The sequence below is a fragment of the Microchirus variegatus genome (genome assembly GCF_963457635.1).
Source record: "Microchirus variegatus genome assembly, chromosome: 18".
Lineage (NCBI taxonomy): Eukaryota > Metazoa > Chordata > Actinopteri > Pleuronectiformes > Soleidae > Microchirus > Microchirus variegatus.
In genome coordinates this window covers 1,004,810-1,029,262 of record NC_139819.1, presented here as the reverse complement: position 1 = coordinate 1,029,262, position 24,453 = coordinate 1,004,810, and the positions used below count along the sequence as shown (strand labels likewise).

At 43.3% G+C, this 24,453-nt stretch overlaps 1 protein-coding gene across 1 annotated transcript in view; it reads right to left on the bottom strand.

Moving 5' to 3' along the window:
• The window catches only part of hectd4 (HECT domain E3 ubiquitin protein ligase 4), a gene marked incomplete at both ends in the record, with an annotated part of 44,538 nt that extends 20,847 nt beyond the window's left edge, over nt 1-23,691 (bottom strand). Inside the window, 38 exons of the mRNA XM_083905092.1 lie at nt 213-294; nt 538-724; nt 808-1,088; nt 1,175-1,328; nt 1,992-2,176; nt 2,295-2,441; nt 2,528-2,694; nt 3,064-3,208; nt 3,306-3,441; nt 4,179-4,354; nt 4,432-4,520; nt 4,608-4,712; nt 5,886-6,078; nt 6,192-6,437; nt 6,676-6,839; nt 7,602-7,706; nt 7,788-7,907; nt 8,006-8,204; nt 8,290-8,387; nt 8,470-8,623; nt 8,704-8,828; nt 9,263-9,391; nt 9,481-9,601; nt 9,760-9,865; nt 9,953-10,023; nt 10,115-10,257; nt 11,519-11,754; nt 11,837-11,977; nt 12,081-12,194; nt 12,275-12,436; nt 13,106-13,298; nt 13,412-13,582; nt 14,115-14,253; nt 15,522-15,630; nt 15,714-15,841; nt 15,937-16,026; nt 18,242-18,801; nt 23,545-23,691. Of these exons, the coding sequence (XP_083761218.1) occupies nt 213-294; nt 538-724; nt 808-1,088; nt 1,175-1,328; nt 1,992-2,176; nt 2,295-2,441; nt 2,528-2,694; nt 3,064-3,208; nt 3,306-3,441; nt 4,179-4,354; nt 4,432-4,520; nt 4,608-4,712; nt 5,886-6,078; nt 6,192-6,437; nt 6,676-6,839; nt 7,602-7,706; nt 7,788-7,907; nt 8,006-8,204; nt 8,290-8,387; nt 8,470-8,623; nt 8,704-8,828; nt 9,263-9,391; nt 9,481-9,601; nt 9,760-9,865; nt 9,953-10,023; nt 10,115-10,257; nt 11,519-11,754; nt 11,837-11,977; nt 12,081-12,194; nt 12,275-12,436; nt 13,106-13,298; nt 13,412-13,582; nt 14,115-14,253; nt 15,522-15,630; nt 15,714-15,841; nt 15,937-16,026; nt 18,242-18,801; nt 23,545-23,691 (6,018 nt within the window). The remainder of the gene's footprint in view (nt 1-212; nt 295-537; nt 725-807; nt 1,089-1,174; nt 1,329-1,991; nt 2,177-2,294; nt 2,442-2,527; nt 2,695-3,063; nt 3,209-3,305; nt 3,442-4,178; nt 4,355-4,431; nt 4,521-4,607; nt 4,713-5,885; nt 6,079-6,191; nt 6,438-6,675; nt 6,840-7,601; nt 7,707-7,787; nt 7,908-8,005; nt 8,205-8,289; nt 8,388-8,469; nt 8,624-8,703; nt 8,829-9,262; nt 9,392-9,480; nt 9,602-9,759; nt 9,866-9,952; nt 10,024-10,114; nt 10,258-11,518; nt 11,755-11,836; nt 11,978-12,080; nt 12,195-12,274; nt 12,437-13,105; nt 13,299-13,411; nt 13,583-14,114; nt 14,254-15,521; nt 15,631-15,713; nt 15,842-15,936; nt 16,027-18,241; nt 18,802-23,544) is intronic.
• Between the last annotated feature and the right edge of the window lie 762 nt (nt 23,692-24,453).

Below are 24,453 nucleotides of genomic sequence, written 5' to 3'. Positions count from 1 at the left end.
TAAGGTGGAGGTCAGAAAGAAGGCAAAGAAGTGTCAGTTTTATGTGTATTTTTCTCAGTGTAGTGGGATAAAACAGTGATGAACAGGCTATGTTGAAGTTTTCGAAACTCCAAATATTCTACGAGACGCATTTAAAGACCCTGGTAAATGTCATCACGTCAACCAGATGTAAAACGTGTTCAAGACGCATCCAAGAAACCTCGTACGCTCACCTTCGTCATGTCTCTGTCCATCTTCACCACCTTCTCCATGTTTGCTCCCGTGCCGAGTCGAAAGGGTCGTCCCTCTGAGCTGCTGCATTTCAAAAGAAGATGGAATCTGATGTTACCTATATCGGATTTTTTGGTATCGTCTTTCACAAGTGACTCGTATAACTGAAACGGAACTCAAACTGAACAGGAAATAGATGCTGAAGAGGCATTATTTATAACTTAAAAGACATAAAACCTCAGCACGAGTCCACTGATTTGAGTCCTCGTCCTCCATTATCTTTTTTCCCCTTCTTAGCTGCCACTGAGACACAAAACAACATCTTACCTGAGAAGTGGTTGTAGAACCTCATGAGAAGACTGGTCCTCTCTCTTGTGGATGAAGATCGACAGCTTGCCGTCGACGGCCTCTCCCTCCTCCCCGATATCGTCTGACTTCAGCGCCCCCTTGGAGCTGGCTCGGGTCAGACAGGTGTCCGGCTCAGAGGAGCTCGGGGAGAGCAGCGTCTGGCAGCCTGGTTACATAAAGAAAGAACATTTAATACTCATTTATAAGGGAATCGGTTAGAAAAATGAGCTTGGAAAAAAAACGGCAAACCTGGTACGACGTAGTCTGCTAGCTTGGCTAACAGTAAAGCAGCGATACGCGAGGCTGGGTCAGTGGCGTCTTGCTGCTCGGCGTCCAGCGTGTTGATGGAGTAGCTCCACGAGGGCAGGGCCACGTTGCCGCAGTCCTCCACGCTCATCAGAGGCAGAGCGGCTCTGCACAGCTGCAGGATGATGAGCACCAGCTTCGGCGAGGGACGCTGATCGAGCAGCAGAGACAAGAGCTTCGAAACGCACGCCGGCTGACTGAGGATGGCTTTACCGATGTGGCTCCTGCAGAAAAGCCAGGAAATGTCAGGTTAGGTAAATTTTCTCTCAGGCATAAATACATACTGCACACGTGTGGCATAAAGCTTTACCTGCTGAGGTCATTGAGCAGACTGAGGACGTCCTGTAAGGCGTCGTTCCCTGCTGCCTGGTTGCCACAGCACTCTGTGGCTCTGGCCAGGTGATTGGTCAGCAGGCTGGACACCTGCCGGGCCAGACCGGAGTGCACCGCGTCCGTAGAGCCACCTTTGAACGAGGAAAAAGCATAATCGTGTGAAAAGAATCCTTTGTTTAGCCTCTTTGTTGTTGCCGTCCGAAGATCAGCTGCTGAAGCTGAGATGTCTTTGTAATTTCTCCCCATCATTATTCAGTTCATGACTGAATTCTGCTTAGATTTGACTGTTTTAATGTGGGTCGTCTCACTTTAAGAGCAGATGAGACACAAGGAACCCAATGCATCTGGGGAATTTTCTTTTTTTATCTAATAATCTAAAAAAACGATAATAATAATAATAATAATAATAATGCATTTTATTGATAAGTGCCCTTTTGATTACTCACCTTTTAGACTCTTTACAGAGACAAAACAATAAAACAACAGACAACAGGACGACACAGTAATGGAGTAGTGAATTTACAGAGTAGAGTCTCAGACTTCCGGATGTCTGGTGGGAGTGAATTGCAGAGATGAGCGACTGAAAGCTCTGCTCCTCGTGGTGCTGAGGCGGAGGATCTGAGGCGATGTGGATAAAACTACAACATTCTGTCATGTTGGCTGTGCTTTTTTTATTAATTTATATACTTATATGAGTCTAATTATGCCGCATACTGCACTGCACAGAAAGAAAAAGGTCAGCTCTAATGATTACCAAGTTTAGAAAAAAATAAAAAAAATAAAACTTTCCTGACCTTCCACCTTCTCCCACTCGATGCATCGGTTTGCCAACACCTGGAAAGCCGCCCAGGCCATCGTGGCCACCTTCTGCTTTTTGGTCTGCTTCTCGTTAGAGCTGCATTCTCTCTGACCGCTGAGGCTGCACAGGCTGTCCATGAGCTGGACCAGGCCACTGCGAACCAGACACTGCTCCTCGCTCCTGAGGAAGGAGACGGATAAACAAACCAGGGCAATCAGCAAACTGTCCATACTGGAATTATACATATATAAATATATATATATACAAAAGGGACATAGTTGAGGATGGGTTCTCTTGCCTGGTGTAGGGGATCGTGCAGAGTAAGCCGATACTGTTGGCACAAGCGATGGGATAGCGAGCACACAGCGACACGACGGAGGTCATGGTCTCGCCGAAGGCCTCCTGCACCTGCTCCACCATTCCACCACAGGTCAGCTCCTCGATCCTGCACAGAGACACAAATCAAACACGACGTAAACACAGGACCATTCCTTTATTTATTTATTTAGTTTAATAAAAAACACCTCTTACCTCGGGCCGCCCTGCAGGACCATCGTGACCGGCCCCACCAAGTGAGTGACCCCGCCCACTCTGACCGCAGCGGTGAGCAACTCCCGCATGTGAACCAGCGCCTGCTTCCGCGTGCTGCCTCGCCTCCAGCGAGTCTGCGCCGCGGAGAGGAAACTGCTGCTCGACACCTACAGGAGCGGTTTTAAGGAATATCTCGTCAGAGCAGAGTTCACCGGCTGATTCTCATTCAACCAAAACATCTCAGTGGACGACGAGTGAGGGGGAGAGAGTTTGGTGTGAGAAAATCCCAGATTTAATCTTTCAGCCATATCATTCATACAGCATCTATATACAAGGGAAAAGCAGTCTGTTTATTATTAAAAAGCCTCACAACCTCTCTTAAAAATGGCTCAACCAGAGGAGAAGAGTCAGGAGAGTCTGAAGTTGTTGAAAATGGCATGAACCAGGTTTTACAGTTCAGAAATACACTTTGAAAACGACTCATGAAAGACACAGTGACGCATAAACAGAGAATAAAACAGGCTTTAGAGACTTACAGCTTGATCGAGCGTCGTCCCGATGAAGGCGAACAGTTGTCCCAGCAGCACGCTGTACGTGGGCTTGTCTCGACTGTCCTCGATGGTCAGAGACTGCAGCAGCGTGAACGAGCTGCTGCGATGGCTGGTCGGGTGGTGTCGCCTCCTACAAACAAACAAAAAAACACAACACCACCACAAACGTTAAGGAATAAAAGGAAACCTTTGTTTGTCTAATCCCCTCTCTCCGAATACGAACAGACCTTTGTGTCGCGTGCGCAAACTCCAGGTCTTGGTTTGCGATCATCTCCAGGTCGGACGGCGCGGACATGCTGCGCAGGAAGACCGGCTGCTTCACCAGCGGGATCATCGTCTTGGCGTCGGACACCGACTTAGAGGCTGATGCAGAAAAATGAGAGACGGGAGGTAAAAAAATCTCACTATATTTGCATCGATAACTGAAGGACACTTAGAGTTCATTCATAACTGACACACTATAAAAATGGATGGATTTAAACTAGCTCAAGGACATTTTAATAAAAAATGAGTTTTAACATCTGACTGAATGAGGCCGTTCAAAAGCAGCAACTGAAAATCTCTTTAATGTTAATAAATCAGGGTTCCCACACATTTTTAACAATTAATTTTCAAAACTTTGACCCACTTCCATGACTTAATTTAAGCACTTTAACAAAGGCCGGCCCACACAGCGAATACAGGGCACAGTATTGAGGCTGTGTGGCAAAACTGTAGGATGGAGTTTGAAATGGAAGATCTTCTGTATTTACACCCACAGTAAACTCAGAACTACATAGGGCGCTGCACTATTAGAGGCTCATTATTAGCACCCACTCGTACGCTTTAATTTCACTAATCGTTCACTGAGCTCATCTTAAGGAACGGGAAAGGAAAGTTGTTGAAATCTGATAAACGAATGATATCAGCTTCACAGTTTCCATGCCTGAAAAACTTTTCCAGGAATTTCATGGCTGTGGGAATCCTGAGTAATAATGATGTGGAAAAATCTGGTAAAACATATCTAAATCATCCAGAATAAAAACGCCAAAATAAACCTAGAAAAATCATTAAATTGTGATTAAACAAAGCCTTTATACACGAGAGTAGCTGCGGTGTACCTGGCCCTGGCGTTCCAGCAGGTGTGGTGGTCAGGCTCCTGCAGTGCGGCGCTATGGTCACGTGGAGCAGCAGCTCAGTGCGGTTCATCAGACTTTTCACCAGGGTCTTCGTTTTGGCGAGCGGCGTGCTGCTCCTCATGTGCGTGCTGCTGTTCACCTCCTGGAAGAACTTCTCCCTGCAGGCCGGTACAGATTCACCGTGTTAGAGAAGCCACTGAGATGAAAAATACAGTCACTGTGAAATACAACTCGCCTCAATGCAAGGACGACGTTTTCCAAGTCACTGAAGTCGATCGGGATCTCCTTTAAGGAGCAGAGAAGCTCCAGCTCTTTGATTTTGTTCTGTTACAAAAACAACAAAAATAAATCATTGGTTTACGGTATCACTTTCAGGAAAGCGTTTATGGTATGGATTTTGGCGAAGGATACCTCAAAGAAGTGGTAGTCGTGAAAGAAGGGAGTGTTGTTCTCCAGCTTCCCCTGCTGAGCCTCCTCCACCTCATTCTGCCACTTCTGTTCCAATTCTGCAACACTCTGAAGGCAACAGAGGAAAGAAAATAAGACACGGTAATAATAACAACCCTATATTCATTCACCCATTCACCGTCTACTGCTTAATCTTCCACATGAGGGTGAGGCAGTGGCTCGTCAACTATTTTGATAATCGATGAATCGGTTTGAAGCTTTTTCGGGGGCAGCGTCAGACGCAGAAACAAAAGCGTCATAAAACCATGTCTAACTTTAACAAACACAAACATGCTGCATACCCACAGAAAGGTCAGAAACTCAGCTAAAAGCTCATATAAACCATTCTTGTGTTCACGAAACACAGTTAAAACACCGATGGATCAAACAGCAGGAGAGGAAAAAAAAACGTCACCGCGCACACATTGAAAAGCGGCACCGGAGCGTCAGCGTGATTATGTAAACAAAAAAAACGTGTCAGCTGGACAGCGGAGAATCTACAGATCGCAGTGGTATTTTTATCACTCTACGACCAAGATACACAGATCCAGCCCCAAAATAAGAGCAAAACAACAACTGACTTTCAAGAAATACAAGAAATGTTGTCTTACCTTTGCTGTTTATCAAAACAAGCCATTTCCACCGGAACAAAACCGCTTCTAATGAAGAACTACACTTCCCAGCATGCTTTGGGAACAAATCCCGGTCTGATTGATCATTACAGAGCGACATTAGATCGTTCTGATTAGAGAAGGGCGAATGTCCGCCTAAATGCGTCATATGCATTTATGTCCTTCTGACTCGTTAATGAAGTGCTCCTACTGCATATTTTAAAGGTGATATTTGCTTTAAAATGCAATATTTTTTTAAACGAGAGAAAAAAATCCTTCATTTATGCTGTGTTCCATGTACATTTACTCTGACACAGTGGCATCTACAGTGAAACTTACACCTCTGGTGGAATCTCACAAGTGTTATCTTTAGTTTGACATCAAGATAATTCACATAGAGCTTGTAACTGCAGAGATTTACTCTATTTAGTTTTGGCATGTCATTTTCAAGCAGGGACTCCAAAAAGAGGGTCAGGGAAGAAGAGGTCAAATGTGAATATTTTCTTAGTTTCTTTGCTGCACATAACAAAGAAATCAGTAAAACTGAATCGTTTTGGTTTGTGGACAGAAACGAGACATTCGAGAACAAGGTCATTTCCAGGTTTGACAAACCTGGCGTCGACTGTTTTACCTGCAGCTGTCGCTCCATCGCGTTGATCTTCTTGAAGGTCTCCGCCATGATCTTACAGACCAGATCGTACTCCTCGGCGTGCTCCTCGCGGTACTGGTAGTTGACGAGGGACTGGAGGGCGTCCACCAGGTTCAGATGTTTTATCACGCAGGACACGATCACCTCCTCCATCACATCTGGCCTGATCACCTCCCTTCAAATTAAGAGTACGCCGTAAGAGTGAATAGTTGGATCTTACAAAAGGAGCTTTTTAATCTCAATGAGTTAATTCCTGCTAAAATGAAAGGCAAATTAAAAAAATATTACTTGATGCTGGGACGGAACTGTGGTCGAGCTCTTCCGGAAACCTCTCGCAGTCTCCCCATGATGCCCGGAGGGAGGCGGATACGAGGCAAGTCGAAGTAGCTCCCCGGCATGAGGCCCGGAGGAGGGATGAGCACGTCGGACGGGTAGATGAACTCGCGGTCCTCCTCTATGGTGAGCGGCAGAGGCGAGGGGCTGGGCGTGAGCGCCGGGGAGATGGCGCCGTTTGCTTCCACCTGCCACTGGCACCTAAAAAAAACAAAAACAGAGAAGTGTTCATGGTCAAGTCGGTGAGGGTTTGTGTACCTTTTACATTAGAAAAGGGAGCGACATCGCGTCCGAGTTGACCGAGTTCCAAAAAAGAGTGTAACAGTGTAGTTATATAGCCGACATTTGATATCGGATGGAGCCATCCTTAAATAAAAAACTCTGGAAAATACTTGTTTTCGGAGATTTTACGCTAAAAGCACTCTGTCAATGACGTCACCTTTGCAGCAGCTTCGAGCAGAGCAGATCGTGGCAGGCTTCCTCCTCTCTGGTCACCTCTGGCCCGCTGTACAGGATGCGGAGCATGGAGCAGGCCAGCACCGACAGACCCAGAGCGAGGTCGGCCAGGAAGGGGAGGCCCCCGGAGACGTCCTCGGACGATTCCTGGAAACAAAAGCAACGCAGACGAGCCGTCCGTTAGTCGAGTCGATAGTGGATTTAAAGAACGCCAATAGAATATCGATAGTTTGAATCATCAGAAAAGCTAACGGCTGATTAATCTGCCAAAATGTCAGTAAATGAAGCTTAATCCCAGATCGAGTGTTCAGGTCTGGATGGACATTTTTTTGGGCCACCAAAACAAATTTGAAGAATTTTCCACAACCTTAAAGTTAAGATTTATGTGAAGTTTTAATGAATTGACGAAATATGGCTTGGAAATGGTTCAGGTCCCACAAAGAATTTAATGAAATTACGAGGTGTTCTTGAATGCATCTCGTATCTGCTCCTCTCAGCGCAAGTTTGTATATGTGTTCCTGAAGTAGTAGAGTTGCCCTCTTTCAAAAGTATGTGCAATTTAAAGTCACGTTGGTTTGACTGGAGTGTGAAGAAACTAGACCCTGTTGGAGCTGAAAGCTTTTTTTAGTGATCAGAAGAAAATCACGTACACACCAATCTTCAACCAAAGTGTCCTCTTAATGAGCAAATATAGTTATTGGCTGAAAATGTGTGCTACGAGACAGTAGAAACCACGGCTATGGGGCCTTCATGCAGAGCAGTGACCACGTCATCAGGCTATATCCGTGCCAGGGTCGGTCTATGTCCATAACAGGTTGTAAAATGTCCATTTGGAGCCGATGAATCAGCTAAAAGGATTAAGTGGTTGATGTTTGGTGACGGGAGAATCGCTCCATGCACATTATTTACCTGAGCTCTGACGGTGCATGCAAATCCCCACATGGCTTTATCGGGGGTATTGTGTTCCCGTCCGCTCCTCATCTCGAAGGAAAAGGTCACAGTGTCTCCTTCGACCTAAAGCAGGAAACAGAAATTAATTATAGTTTTTTTTTTCATTTCTTTTTTGAATGTCTGTTGTGAATTTGTATCTCGTACCTTGACGAGGTCTTTGGGCCATCCTGTCCCTAAGACACTGCGGCTGCCATATCCCAGAGTGTTCCCTCCATATTCTGTTACTTTACGACTGTTCGTATTGGGGCCGGCGTAAATCACCAACTGAAACACCAGGAGAGCGCACATTTAGAGTGAAAAATCCCCCAAAGCAGAGGTGAACCCTCCTCGAATAAAGAGCATCGCGATGTTTTGTCGTTTACCTTGTCGTAGTCGTACTGCGACGAGCAGCGAGAGTCGAAGCGCAGGTACAGGCAGCGGGCTCCTGGGATGTGCACCGTCTCCTTGAACTTGTAATTGTCCCTCACAGGATGCACCGTCTCCACCGTTTTCCCAGCAGCCCACGGGGCGGGGATCTTCAGTCCCGTCAGGAAACCCGGCTCCTCGCGCTCGTCGAGGATTCTAGCGACAAAGACACAAACAGAGTTCCAGTAAACACAGATCAGATCAGTTTATCTGTGAAGACATTCTAAAAAAAAAAACATACTTGTCCTCCGTCGACTTTGCTCCCTGTCCTGCAGCGCCACTCGGAGGCGGAGGCTCGTCAGTGAAAAGCGGAGACTGAGTCTTTAGTAACAGAGCAGTCTGGAAAACAGAGGAAGGACATAATGAGCACAACGAGGATTTAACGTGAGAATTGGCTCATGGTCGGGAAGACGATCAACACCTGGCTGGTGTAGAGAACCAGCTGCACCAGCTGAGGCATGAGGGCGTCGGCCAGAATGAGCGTCTGCAGGTTGGGGTGCATCAGCGAGGTGAGCAGCACCGGCAGCAGGTGCCCGAGCATGGTTGCCTTGGTAATCTGCTCCAGGCCTTTCAACCTTGAGGAGAGGAAGACAAATTAAAAACAGTTTAGGTGTTTAGGAATCGTTGGCATTTGGATCATCATTTGAAAGTTTACCTTGTTTCTCTGTCAGTGATGTCGCCGTTGATCAGGGCTGTGGTCACCTGCTGAAGGGTTTCCAGGACTTCGTCGCAGCCCACCAGGATCTTCGTCGCTAGTGACAGGATGCTGCTTTGCAGCTCCTGAGGACAAGCAGACAGAACAGGCCCACTTTTACGTAACACTGCTTCCAACATTTCCTGCAAAGGTTTTAGTGCTTTTTCGTCGTTTGGTATCGGAAACACGACGAAAAAGAATAATTTTCGTTTATTTTATGGAGTCGTTTGATCCATAAAACGTTGAAAAATTACGTTTTTGTATACACAAACCAAACTTATTCAGTTTTAATGATTCATTTGTTGAAAAATTCACATTTAGGAAGCTGGGAAAACCAGAGCTTGTTCCTATTCTTATATTCGGACCAATAACAATCATTAAAACTGAGGCTATTCAGCCGAGTCATGAATGAATAAATACATATTCATATTCTCTCGCTCCGTCTCTCATGTCGGCCTCACACTGCAGTGACAGACTCCACATGCACAGAGAGGAAGGGGAACTTAAAGGGGATGTTTACCTGTACCTTCATTGTTTCCCCCTGTAGGGAGCTGTCGCTGTCATCGTTCTCGTCCGGGCGGATGAGGATGGTGTTACTGAGGAGGTGGTTCTGTACGGCCATGAGGTAGCGCAGACTGGGGGAGACCACCTGACGAGAGGGGGCGGGGGGAGACTTTTAATGAGCGATAGCACACGAAAAAGGCAAAAGGTGAGTGTTGGGTGAAGTTGGACTCGTACTGGTACAGTGGAGAGCAGCTTCTGGAAGTCGTCTCGGGCGACAGTCTGACATTTGGTTATGAGGAGGCAGGATTCCCGCACCACAGTTTTGAGGATGTAATGCAGCAGCTCATCACTCAATCTGGGAAAAAAAGAGATTTTGAACAATAATAATCCACCGTATTCCTGGAGGAGCGACTGCAGGAACGATTAAGAGTGGAATCAGGTTTGGAGTAAGAAAATATGGAATGGATGTAGCCTGAGACGTGGTGATGATGATGGGACGCTGTTGCCCGTTACCTGTAGTGGTCGTCTTCTTCACTCCCAAATCTATTCTTTTGCAGCTGATCTGCCAGGTTAGTGAGGATGACGTCCCGGAGCTGGGACAGGCCAGTGTTTCGTTCACCTGAGAGTCAGAAAAACAACAAAATGAGACACAAATATCCTACAAAACAGAAGTTTTAGTAATAATAATAATAATAACAATAATCACCTTCAGTGAGGACAAGTTTCAGTAGTTTGTTGAGTTCAGCCTCACCCTGATACAGAGTATTCAAGCCGGAGCTGCAGCAGCGACAGAAATATCAATATGATCACAGACTGTTTCCTGATTGACACACCGTGTGTGACGTTTGCAATAATATATGGAGCTCACCTGATGGCCATGCACACCTCCCTCTGAATCTCTGCTCCTATCTGATCCACCGGAGCCATGAGGAGCTGCCACAGCAGGAGGCCGGAGCGACGTACGCTCTCCCTGTTCTGCTCCGACTGAGGATTGAAAAACCTAAACACGACCTGGAGACGACAAAGACGACGAGGGTTTTATATCATTACAGGGAGGAGGAGGAGTTATACTGCACTACACGAACAAACTGTTTTCACTCCACAGTTGACATTTTCTCATGTTTTTCAGCCACGTTTTCCAACAACAAATGTATTTACTTTAAAGAAACTTTAAAGTAAAGTTAAAGTAAAGTAAATAATCAAACACTTTCCATATATTTTAATGCAAGGATAAAAACTTAAAAGATAAATTACCATTCCAGACACAAAAAAAAGAGTAGGAACGACCAATATTAAACCTTTTGCCAATATCTGACAATACATTTTAAAGCCAACGGAGAGTTAAACTAACAGAGAGTTAAGCCAACAGATAGTTAAGCTAACAAATAGTTAAGCCATCAGATAGTTAAGCTAACAGATAGCTAAGCCAACAGATAGTTAAGCTAACGGAAAGTTAAGCCAACAGAGAGTTAAGCCAATGGAGAGTTAAACTAACGGAGAGTTAAACTAACGAAGAGTTAAGCTAACGGAGCGGTAAGCCAATGGAGAGTTAAGCTAACGGAGAGTTAAGCTAACAGAGTGTTAAACTTAAGGAGAGTTAAACTCTACGTAGAGTTAAGCTAACGGAGAGTTAAGCTAACGGAGAGTTAAGCCAACATAGAGTTAAGCCAACGGAGAGTTAAGCCAATGGAGAGTTAAGCCAGCGGAGAGTTAAGCCAACGGAGAGTTAAGCTAACGGAGAGTTAAGCTAACAGAGTGTTAAACTAAAGGAGAGTTAAACTCTACGTAGAGTTAAGCTAACGGAGAGTTAAGCTAACGGAGAGTTAAGCCAACGTAGAGTTAAGCCAACGGAGAGTTAAGCCAATGGAGAGTTAAGCCAGCGGAGAGTTAAGCCAGCGGAGAGTTAAGCTAACGGAGAGTTAAGCTAACGGAGAGTTAAGCCAACGTAGAGTTAAGCCAACGGAGAGTTAAGCCAACGTAGAGTTAAGCCAACGGAGAGTTAAGCCAGCGGAGAGTTAAGCCAGCGGAGAGTTAAGCCAACGGAGAGTTAAGTTAGGGAGAGTTAAGCCAACTGAGAGTTATGCTAACGGAGAGTTAAGCCAACGGAGAGTTAAACTAACCGAGAGTTAAGGCAACGGAGAGTTAAGCTAATGGAGAGCTAAGCCAACAGAGAGTTAAGCTAACAGAGAGTTAAGCTAACAGAGAGTCAAGTATCCTGTAAATTCAAGCTGCTATCTCTACAGAAACATGAGTCACAGTGATTCACCCTGACCTGGAATACCACCAGGATGCAGCGGATGATGCAGGTGTCCCCGTTGACCATGGCCTTCTCCATGATGTCGCAGATGCTGCTGAAGTGACGCGCCTCGATGGGATGCTGCTTCCCCAGCAACGCGCCCAGAGGCAAACTGTTGCTGCTGGCCGCCAGCAGGTTGAGCTGGTGGATGCACATAGCACCTACGTGATGAAGCAGCTGGTTGATGACCTCGCCGGTGGCTACTGTTTCCTCTGTGAAGAGAGAGGACAGACGATCACGTTTCTGATTTAAATCTGGTAACAATTCATTTTGTTCAGTTTTTTTTGTTGATACCTTTGGGTTCTTTGATGACATGGCTGACACCGAGCCGATGGCACACGTGATGAAAGGCTTGGTTCCCGGGGTTGCACCACTGGTCGATGTAATCGCTGGAGCAGGTCCAGATCAGGTTGTTCAGTGCATCGTAACATGCTCCTGTGGCGTTAAAAAAGGACGAACATTAGTGACTGTGTCAACTGTAGAGCTACACAGTCACTATATTTATTGGTCCATAAAAAAAAAAAAAGGTTGAGCTCACCGAGTCCTGCCACCTGAGCTCCTCTGCCGAGAGAACTTCCGGGAGCGTCGATGAGGTCTGCGCGGCTGCTGAACTGACCGTCGGCCAAGTTGAAGACGAGACTGGAGGCTAAAACTGCACAGATATTAACGGTTCTGTTTTCCGCTTAAACTAAACCGACTTCGTCATCATGAATTCACAGTGCGTGCTCTTACTTTTGAGGGACGACAGGCTGCTGGTTCCTCCGAATAGGGAGCGAGTGGCAGAACTTCCTGAAACACCGGGAGGTGACACCAGCATCACCAGGTACGTCCCACACACATACATGGGGGTCTTTCTCAGTGTCTTTAGAGGGAGTCCACAGCTGGTGTTGACAGCTGTGAAAGAATTAAAACACACATATTAATATTTTCTTCTGACTAGACTACTGTTTTTTGTGTTTTTCATTAAAACTCACACTTTAATTCATCAAAAGATTTGCAAAATGAATAGAAAAGTTTTTGGTTTTTTTAAAGAATTGTTAAAATTTTTATTTTTTTCCCTCAAAATTTTATTTTTTCTCAAAATTAATTTTTTTCTCAAAATTAATTTTTTTTCTCAAAATTAATTTTTTTTCTCAAAATTAATTTTTTTTTCCTCAAAATTAATTTTTTTTCTTCCTCAAAATTAATTTTTTTTTCTCAAAATTATTATTTTTTTAATTTTCTCAATATTTTTTTTTATTATTATTTTCTCAAAATTAAAAAAAAAATTCCTCAAAATTTTTTTTTTTCCTAATATTTAAATGTTATTTCTCAATTTTATTTTTATTTTTTTAAATATGTTCATTGAAAAGTGTTTTTCCTTAAAAAAGGACATTTAAATTTTTTTTCTCAAAAATTGGATTTCTTTTCTCAAAAATTGGATTTCTTTTCTCAAAAATTGAATTTCTTTTCTCAAAATTTGAATTTCTTTCTCAAAATGTGTAATATTCATTTAAAAAAAGTGTTTTTCCTTCAAATAAAAAGCACATGATTTCCACAGTATAGATGCTGCTGTTGTATTACCAGACTGTTCTTCCTTGACGGTGTTGGTGATTGCGGAGCCCGTGAGAGCGGCCAATGTGGCGGAGTGCGACGCCCGGAAGCGTGACATTCGACTCAGGAGAAGCTCGTTCAAGCACTTGGAAGACTCGCCTTCCTTGCGAGTGAGAATAACTCTCTCCTGCAAGATGTCTGCGACGCACAAGCCCGTCTGTGTCTGTGTAAAAAAACACAAATAGTTAGGCCTGAAAGGTATTTTCTATTGACGTTTTTTTAAATACAATGTTGTCGTCGCATCCATGTATTGGATGTAGTGGATATAGTACTCACAGTGAGATGAAAAACATCCATGAAGACGGAGTGGCCTTTCTGCGTCTTCTCGTTCAGACTGGCCGGGGACCAGATCCAGTATAGGTAGGTTCCATCTGAGCAGAGGTGCAGCGTGGTCATGCTGCTGCCCACAGGGAAGTGATGGGCTGGCATGGGCACAATCTGGCACACCTACAAAGAGCCAGAAGATATTTTTGGGACATATTTCAGCCTGTATCCGAGTGTGCAGACGCGCAGCACTCAAAACATGGGAGGCCTCAGCCTCTCGACGCCAACTCTACCAGCGATGCTGTGCAGCACAAACCCCACACATGTGCTGAATGTTTAAGTGCTGGTTGGATTTTAATGGCCACACGATTGAACGCAGCTTTTTATTGAGCTTCGATCTCCGTATAAATTCACGTATGTATCCACTCTGCCTCTTCAATTCCTGGACTCGCATCATGTTATTGTTATTTTTGAATCCTGAATAAAAGAAAGTCAGCATCAATGAGCTTCCTTCTTTTTTGTCGATTCTATGTTGCATTAAGAACTGGGAATAAATCGGTATTAAGTTTTCAGCTTCTTAATGTGAATATTTCCTAGTTTCTTTACTCCATAAAATACAGAAAACACCCTTTTGTGAAGCAAATGATGGAGGAAATCTTTACCTACATTCTAATGTGACGTCAAATAAACAAAAACACGGTGGAATAAATGTTACCTGGAGGGTGAAGGGGTCAATGACCTGGCACAGCTGATGAGGCTTGGCATCAAAGGAGGAGGGACGGTGGAGGAGGCGACCGCTGCTGAAAACCACCCAACCGGGCTCCAACTCTTCATTCCGACAGTAAACGAAACCCCTACACAAAGGTTTGGTCAAAGTATTTTCAGTCATTTCACACTTAAAAACCTCTCGATTACTGCATGAAGCGCTGATGATATCAATAAACCTTCCTCACAGAAGAAAAAAGCAGTAGCAACCCATTTCAGATCTATTCCGGTCATTTGGGTCAGACTATTCTGGATTTCCTGGGTCAGGAGCCACAGATGGAGTCGAGGAAGATTTTTTATTTCTGGGCCCCAGCCTTATTAAATTTATGTGGATACGTATGTTGAAAATAAGATGCAAAAAATGTATTGTATTATTATAATTTGCCAGACATCTCTTGGAAATGATTAATTGTGTTGTATTTTTTCAGCTAAAGCTGTGAATGAGTCACTACTTTACGCACAAATCTTGCAATATGGGTTTTTTTTATCCTTAAAAAGTTGGCCGTGAAATAGAAAGTTTGAGAAAAACTGGTATTTACAACAAACTATGCAGATCTTTACAGTAAAGGATTCTTATTTGGAAACAAAATAAACAGTAAAAAAAAAGACCAATGTTTGAATTGACTGACTTTTTTTATTTGAAATCTGAGATTTAAGGACAGAATTATGAGGTTGTTGTTTTTTCAAAACATCTTTAAATTGTGAAAAAAAAACGTTTCTAAAAACGTTATATTTTTCTCAAAATGAATTTTTTTTCTCAAAATGTAATTTTTTTTCCTCAAAATGTAATTTTTTTTCCTCAAAATTATTTTTTGTCTCTCAATTTTTTTTTTTTTCTCAATTTTTTTTTTTTTTTCTCAAAACTGAAATTTTTTTTCTCAATTTTTGTTTTTTTCAAAGTTTAATTTTTTTTCTCAAAATTGAAATTTTTTCCTCAAAATTGAAATTTTTTTCCTCAAAATTTAAAAAAAAAAAGTTATTTCTGACTTTAAGAAAAAATGTGTACATCTTAATGCAAGTAAAACAAAGAATAACTTCAAGAAGGTCCTTGAAGACTAAAAACAAACATGGCGGACAGAAGCTACCATCTGCTTCCAAACTGGATCATTCAACAATCATTACGTGGCATCGCAGTAAAGATGCAGGTCAACCTAAAACCAACCAAGTCACTCAAAGAAGTCCTGGAGGATGTGACGACGCTGAACTGCAGATATTAGTTTACAAACGTCCGGGAAATAACGTAACACTGCTGTTGCCATGGGACGGGTAAATAAGGAGAGATATTTTTAGTGTTTCACTCCCTCTTTCTGTCTTCCTCTCTCTCGCTGCAGACGAAGAGGAGCGAGAGTCAAATTACCTCAGAGTCCCGTGTAAACCAGAGCCCAGCTTGCTGAGTCCTCTCCCAGAGGAGTTGGTGGTGTACAGATAGAGGCCGTCTGTGGCGAGACAGCGCCCCAGGTCCGTGTCTGCGAGACGGAATGCGAAAGCGTCAGTGAGAGGTCACCGTCTCAGGACACGTGACGGTTTAAAAAATCAGTCCTGGCCTCACCTTTATTCTCTGCAGCTCCGGCAGAATTATCAGGCGTGGGCAACATGTCCTCGAAACCCCAGGAGACGCAGTGTTTGCCGCCCAGGAGGCAGGACGGAGAGCCTGGGCCTCCTTCCAGGAGCAAGAGTCTGCAACGGGGACAAACACAGACGGGGAATCAGGGTGCACAAATAATCACCTCTATTAAGATAAAGCTTCTTAAATGAATCTAAAAGTTACCGACCTGTACAGGACATCTGACACGGGGAGCTGTCCCAGATCAGTTTGTTTCTGCAGCAGGTGAACTGTGTGGATGAAGGTCTTCAGAGATCCTCTGGGGACATGATTTTTGACAGATTAGTCAAGAGGAGTGAAAAGCTCATCCTTAAATATCACCAGGTTTAAGGTTTTAATTCATTTGACTTCATAAAAAACCCTTCAAAAACAAACAAGAAATGACTCAAAACAACAGAAAACACCGATTGCAACCATCCACATCCATGACTTTTCACTGAATCTATATTCACAGAGACCGTCTGAGGTTTATCTGAGTCACGGTGGAATAAAAAGGGCATGAAAACACAAAGGAACGACACATAAAACCCTGGTGATATTGATCCAAAGTGACTGTGGTGATTATTGCATATTTTTGTATGGCAGAATTTTGTTTTCCAGGGTTTGTGAGGACGCTCAGAGTTCATGAACTCAGAAATACGATATTACATCATTTGTGACTATAATTCCCGATAAATAAACATATTTATGACTCAAAATGAATCTATAAATGTTATAAAATCGATTAATCAAGTCATCGCTTTGTCCCGAGAAGGAAAAATGTCGACGATTGTTTTTTTAAAACCTGGAAATGTCTTGTTTTGATTCAGTTTGAATGATGTCTTGGTGCAAAGGAGCAAAGAAATTAGCAAATATTCACATTTAAGAAGCTGAAAACACCAGAGAGACTCTGTCATATTGACTGATATTCAGTCCATTTGCTGACGTTAACCTCTCACATAATAAATGTACTAACTGGAGCCACCAGAGGTGAGTGGGAGTAAAAGCTGATGGTTCTATAATTAGCGCCCAGTGTCTCCCAGTGAAAAAAAAACCAGGGCTGGATTTTCTCCCCACAACAAAAGAGCCCTCGGCATCAACAGCTGAACAAAGACAGGAGAGTTCTGGTTTTGACAAGTCGACGTCGTTTGTCACCAACAGAAGCCGGAAGTTCAGGCACTGGAAAAACAACATTCTGCATCTACACGAGAAACATCACGACCCAAAGACTGGAAATCAACAACGTTGATTTTTAAAGTGTACACGTAGATACATAATTTATGGCTGCGACGACTCAATCAATGACCAGAGTAATCTCACACTGTTTCAATAATCAATCCCAGTGTTTTTTAATAATTAAAACGAGTTCTCTGATGTTTCCGCTTTGCTGCTTTTCATTAAAACTGAATGATTCTGTTTCTTGGACAAAATATTACACGTGAGAACATCATCATTTTGAGGTTTCTGACATTTTATTGACCAAACTTCTAATTGATCAATGGAGAAAATAACCGTTAGATGCAGCCCTAAGTTCGTAGGTGAGGGAAATGTCATAATCAGTGTTTTTCAACAACTCAAAATGACGATGCTCTCAAATGTCTTTCTTTATTTTTATTGTATTTTTCTGCTTTTTTTAATCATGTACTAATGATTTCTTTGTTTTATGGCGCAAAGAAAATCCATAAATATTCACATCTAAGAAGCAGAAAATGAGAAAACTAGTTTTAGTTGACTATCACAATAATCGACAGTTCATTTAGCCTTAAAACATACATATCCAAATCAAGCGGAATTATTATGATGACTGATTATTATGATTATTTTTCATGATCTTGATTCAGATTCAGATATTTTGGTGTTAGGCCCCGTCCAAATACCTCCCCCTTAAAATTTCCACTTGGTTTGGAGTGCCCTCAACCCTAAATTCCCGCTCGGCAAATCGCCGCTAGCTAGCTAGTTAGCTAGCTGCTTTCATAAATCGTCAGTTATTTTATACGGTCCTTTGGATGTGTATCAAACCAACATATTCCAACACATTTCGACATCGTAACGTGCTTATTTGCGAAGATATATTACAACGGAATTGTTCCTCGGCAGATGTGGCCGCCATATTTGCTGAATTCGCAAAGCATCGTGGGTAATTTCATCTTCCACTTCGTTTTGAAGGCCACATCAGAGCTCACTACATTTTGAGGGTTAATTATAGGGGCAAAATCGCACTTTTTGCTCCCCCCTACACGTAAAACTCGCAAAATGTATGGTTCGGGGAAATATTGGGACTATATGTCACTAATAAATCGGTTCATTCATCGGTTTTCACAAAGATGCTTTCATGATAAATTGCAAATATCATAACTTCCACCAAGGAGGTTTTAGTTCCATGTTAAATATCATTTTCTGGGAATAAAGGTTACGGTCGAATCTATTTTGTTATGGAGTCATTTCTCATTTGAAAAGCATTTGATTCTGAGAGCATTGATTCAGAATGAGCTCACCTGGCGCAGGCGAGCGCTACGAGAGCAGCGGCGGCGTTCTCCCTCTGCCTCTGCGTGTGCAGGATCTGCACCTGAGCCTGGTTGGACTCCTGGGCGGCGCCGCCGCCGCCGCCGCCGTCCTCCAGCCAGGAGCAGAGCAGCGCCTCCAGGCCGTTGAGGCAGTCGGCCGGCTCTTTGCTGAGGCTGAGCGGCTGGCAGTCGCGCAGACACGCCAGCAGCACCTCCGCCGTGACGCCGCAGAGCGCCGGGTCGCTGCGCGTCTGCGACTGCAGCAGCGGGAAGACGAGCAGCAGGCCCACGCGCGACGTGAACGGCGCCTGCTCGGGTTGCTGGAGCAGGCCTTGCCTTTTGAGCAGGGCCAAGGTCTCCTCGTCGGCGCCGCCGGTCCCCTCGCGCTCCTGCTGCTCCTCCAGGGCCAGCTGCCGCTGCGCCCCCCACAGGCCGCGCAGGGCGTTGAGCCGGTACTCCAGCAGACGGGCGTACGCATTGCTCTGGTTCCCGCAGACGGCGCGCAGACGCTCGGCTAGCTCGACGGGGTTCTTTGTCTCAAATGTGAGAATCTGGAATGAAAGAAAGAGGGACAGAGGATTTATATTTCATGATAGACTTGATCTTTTTCTTAAAAATTATGTCAACATAAAACATAGCGATCATTTCACACAAATTGACAATACAATACAAGAGAAAAACCCAGAAAATACACATTACACTTTAAATGATAGTACTGGACTGTCAATTAAAATAAGATGTAATTTTACATTTTAGACTTTATTTTGAAGCCCAAAAGAGGGTTTTTCGTTTGTTTTTACACATTTTCAATTAATTACTAAGTAAATTCCATAACTTTACCCCCGAAACTAATACACGCCTGTATTTAATATTTGGCCTCACTTTGCTAGTTTCAAACATAAATATAATCCTCAAAGTATGTCTGGATGCAAACAGCAAGGTTTTAAAAAATACCCACAGTGTTTTAGAATATATGAGATTAATATAAATGCTGTTTATTTGTCCTACACTGTTTTATAGTGAACTTTTCACATTCTATTTTTGGTTTATTAGAGTATATCGCCTTTAAATAATGTACGGGCCGAGGTTACGCCATTTTACAGTCCTCTGTATGTCATGCAAATGACAATTAAGTCTATTACTGAATCATATCTAACTAACGCCTATAAAGTAACTGATAGCACTTTTTTACAGTCTATGAATCACTTCCACAGAGTTAAACCCTCACGTCTCCAGCTCTGCAGACTTTGGACTAATGGTCAGGAACGGCACAGCACATTCTGGAGAGAGCCTGGATCCCGATCACAAGTGAAACAATGTGCTTCATGTGCACTTAAGGCAGCATTTCAGCTATTGATTACCCCCCCCAACGAAACATAGACCAGAGAGGATCCATTATACGTTTTAGAAGGCACAACTTGTATTGATTCCATTACAGAAACCCTACTAATGTTACAGTAACACTCTTTAAACTGGATGATGCTGGGCCTTCCTTCACCTTCCTCCCTGCTGCAGACCCGTGGACCAAAAATAGTCGGCATCGCAACACCTACGAAAACAACGCCGGCTACAATGACACAGTCGCTTTTAAAGCAGAGAGCGAGAGTGGACGTATGTCGAGAAAAATTCAAATTGTTCTCTATATTTTTTGAGTTTTTTTGGGAGGTGAAGGAGCCTGAGAAACAAGAGATTATCATCAGCAAACATGGAAACTTTCAACGTTTAATATGAAAACTTTACCGTTTTCAGTGAAACGGGGATGATGAGACCCTGCCGATTATCAATTGATAAGTAACCTATTTCCATCCATAATTGATTAATTTGAGTGCTTTTCGTATAATAATTAAAACAAGAGATGTGATTTTTCAGCTTCTTAAATGTGCATTTTTTTCAGGTTTGCTATACAACACAAAGAAATCATTAAAATGTAACATGTATGTAATATATTTTAGGTTTGCAAAACAACAATCAACATTATTCAACATTATCTGAAGTTAACAAACCACACGACTCATCGATTCATTGAGAAAACGAACGACGGATTCATCGCTTATGAAAATAATCGTTATTTAAAAGTGTTTTCAAAGAGTGTTCCATTGTTTTCAATTTTCAAAATTCGACATTTTAAAGATGATCCCAATAAAAACCACTTCCAAGAAATGTTTGGTATATTCATTAAAATTTAATTTTTATTATTTATTATAATAATAATAATATTAGGCACAGAAATCAAAGTCAAAGATTGGAGCAGTGAATAAGCACAAATTAACGCACGCCACTTCCACCACTTTCCTCTTGTTCCAGAGCAGCTTTGACACAAAATAAAACACAAGCTCCGTCGGTCACTTCAGGTCAGAGGTTGAACTCAAAAACAAAGGGTCAGAAGGTCAATTTGATTAATGAACCACCGGTTTGTGTCATGTGTCAGAGGAGCTGCCTATGGAACAACACCAATGTGCTGACATCAGCTTGATAAACAAGAGGTAAAAGAGCCATCAGCACATCCTGTGTCTCCAACACTGTACAACTAGTAAAATAACAGATAGCATTTAACGATTACGTTCGTAGTCAATTGTTGACTTGATAAACTGACGAGCTGTTGGTCCATAAAATATTGTACCGTTTTTGATGATTTCTTTGTAATATGGAGCAAATATTCACAATTTAGAAGCTGAAGAATGAAAGAGTTTGCTTTAAATATAAATCCAATCCATGACCCCTACTGAAACAGATGTGATTGGTTATAGGTTGTAACTTAACTGTTGTTAAGCTAAATGAATTAGACGTAATTCACAGCAAGTCAGATCGAGTTAAGATAATAAAGGCGCGTTCATGCTCTTCTATTGAGCAGATAAACTCATAAAACAGATCACATGGTAAATGTAAACGACAAACTGCTGAACAGACGAGAACCGGCTCAGTGTTTTCCAGCGACTGCAAACTGAAACGTCAACAGTGTCCAAAACAACTGTTACAGCAGCTTTGGGGATTCCAAACAAATGAATGTGAATGAACGTAGATTTTAAAATACGCATTATCCTCGTTTTTTTGTTGTGCAACCGAGCGAATTACAAAAAGACACTCAGCCAGTCTTACACAGCACCACTTCCTTTCTACCTGGCTTTCAAAATAAGGCTTCTCACCTACTTCCTGCGTAAACCTTTTGCAATAACACTCGTTTACGGTAACGGTAATTGTTTTTCGTTAGTCGACTCTACAAAATAAAACACACGCTTCTATGTTATTTTTACAAAGTCATCACATGGGGGTTTCCTGTAACGGACAACAAGTGTAAATGCAATTTCACAAAGAGTGACACATCCACTTATAGAGATTTTGCTTTCAAAATAAAAGCCTGCATTTCAGACAAATCAAATCATAAGTCAGAGTAGTTGGGAAAACCAACACACAATCAGGAAGTGAACGCAGAACCGGTGTCACCGTTTCCAAAGGTCACCATTTTTGACTGAACACATTCCAACTGGAATGCCCCTGGCTTTCAAAATACAGCTTCTCATCTACTTCCTGCATAAACCTTTTGCTATAACACTCGTTTAAGGTAACATTAGTTTCATTAGTCGACTCAACAAAATAAAACACAAGGTTATTTTTTACGAAGTCGTCACATGGGGTTTCCTGTAACGGACGACAAGTGTAAACGCAATTTCCCAAAGAGTGACAAAACCAATTAAAAAGATTTTGCTTTCAAAATAAAAGCCTGCATCCAGTAGTTGGGAAAACCAACACACAATCAGGAAGTGAACGCAGAACCGGTGTCACCGTTTCCAAAGGTCACCATTTTTGACTGAACGCATTCCAACTGAAATGCCCGGGGCTTTGATAGTAAACACACTCTACTGCTACTTTTAGGCTCCATCCACATCCGGAAATTTAACAAAACGTACACAATCTTTCGCTTTGTCGCATTGTTTCAGGGAATGTCTTCATCCATGCGAAACAGTACACGTGTCAGGCCAGTATGTGGCGCTGTAATGCTACTAAAATAAAAATGGAGCAGCTTCAACTACACTGATTTCCATGTGGACAGCCCTTACATTAAAGGCTCTAGTTTTTTCTTTAATGTATGCTTTTTATAAACAAAAATGATAGACAGATTATCACATAACCACTCCTTGAAAGACACGAACATGATGGAGTGTACGTAACAAAGGTTTAATTTATAATTCTAGTTCTCATTTACATGTGGAAAAATATATAACGCATTTAAAGCACTGACGACACCTGTACTGTCTTTAGAAATAAATTACCGGTTTGGGACGGTTTGGCATCATTTGAAAGTATCGACTTAGCTCCGGTATCATAATAAACACCCAGCCATGCTAATGAGATAATATAAAATTAAAATACACAAACAACATGGACCAGGACGACAGCAATGAGCGTGTTTTTGTATATGAAAACCATTGTGTGTGTGTGTGTGTGCCACAACTGAAACGAAATATGAAAATTACGAAATTACTAATCGTCAACTATTTGGATTATCGATTAATCGCGTGAATTTTCTTAGATTTTTTGCTTTATATGATTCTCAAACTGTTTATACCAAGTACCACCGGAGAAAATTTACTTGAGACGCTGGTAGAGCCAAAATAGATTCAGATTAGCGATGCACGATATTTGACTTTTTGCTAAGATGCCCGATATCAGGAGTGCTTGGACCGATACCAATACCGATAAATCTCTCCAGATTACAGTGTACAGTGTAGTCTCTTCTGTAGTGAAATTAAAATAGCATTTTCTTCGCTCATGTCACAGCAAATGTGGATATGGATTATATTTATTTGCGCAAAAATAAATAAGCATCAAAAAAACAATGGATGTAGGGGGCGCTAGCATAGAAGTCAAGGAGGAAGCAGATTTTTAAGCTAACTGTTTCAGTCATTTTTGCCGATATCCAATTTTTAAGCCGATATCTGCCAATATTATGCAAATATTTTTTTAATTTTCTATACATACAGTATATATACAGTAGAACAGTATTTCCCAAGTACCACCACAGGAAGCTAGCGAACGCCACAGTTTGAGAACCATGGCTCTATATAACAAAGAAATAATAATAAAAAAAAGGTGAATGATTTTGGTTTGGGGACAAAAACAAGACATTTGTGAACACCATCATTCTCAGGTTTTGAAAACAAACCGATCGACATTATGTGACATTTTATAGACCAAACGATGACTCGATTAATCGAGGAAATAATCGTGGAGTTGCAGCCCTAGTGTGTGTGTGTGTGTGTGTGTTCGCGACATGGACGGATTCCACTTCCACTCACCTCCTGCTCGGTGTCCCCCTGCTCCGACACCCCGATCTCACTGGGCAGCTCGGCCAGGTCCGTGACCCGAATGAGTCCGTCGTGGAGGAAAATCGTCTCCTCCTTCACCGAGAGCCACTGGGACGAATCCACAGCCCCGGAGCCCATCGCTCTCTCCTCCTCCGGCAGTGATGATGCCAAAGGGGTCGCACATTAAAAATTCAGGGACAAGGAGTGACAGAAACGCCCTAAGCTAACCCTGCTAGCGAGCCGCTGCTGCTGCTGCTGCTACAACAACACAACATAACAGCGCAGCCGCCAACCGTCTCTGCGTTATCAGTGTGTGGCGACGGCGAGATTACGGGGCGCGGAGCGAACAGACGAGAGCCGGGCGGTGAGCAGGCGGCGGCGGCGGCGGCGGCAGCGTCAGCAGCTTCACGGTCGCTCGGGTAAAGATAGCAGCGGCTGCTACTGCTAGTTAGCTGTCTGTCCCCAATTAGCAGTACGGTGTCGCGAGAGCGTTACCGAGCAGAGTGGGCGTGACAGCCGGAGTAAATCCGTTAATATGCCGGCGACCGGCGCGTCGGTTGCCGCACGGGACACGGTGAGCCGAGTGGTGCGGCTCCAATCCCGGGGCAGTCGCGCGGCTCCGGCTCGGCTCGGCTCGGCTCGGCTCGGCTCACAGCCCTTCACGCCGCGGTGTCAGAAGCTAGTGGAGAGATAACGAAGAGCCTCGCAGCTGTCAACGCGACGCCATGTTTCTAAGGCCGAGCAGCTGCCGCTCCCAGCATGCACCGCGCCGCCCAGAAGAAAAAGCTGTCAAAAATTCACGAGTTCATAGGTTCATACTGCGGGGCTCTCAAACCCGGGGCCCGCGGCCCACACGCGGCCCACAGGTCGATGTCCTACGGTCCGACATTTACTATATTA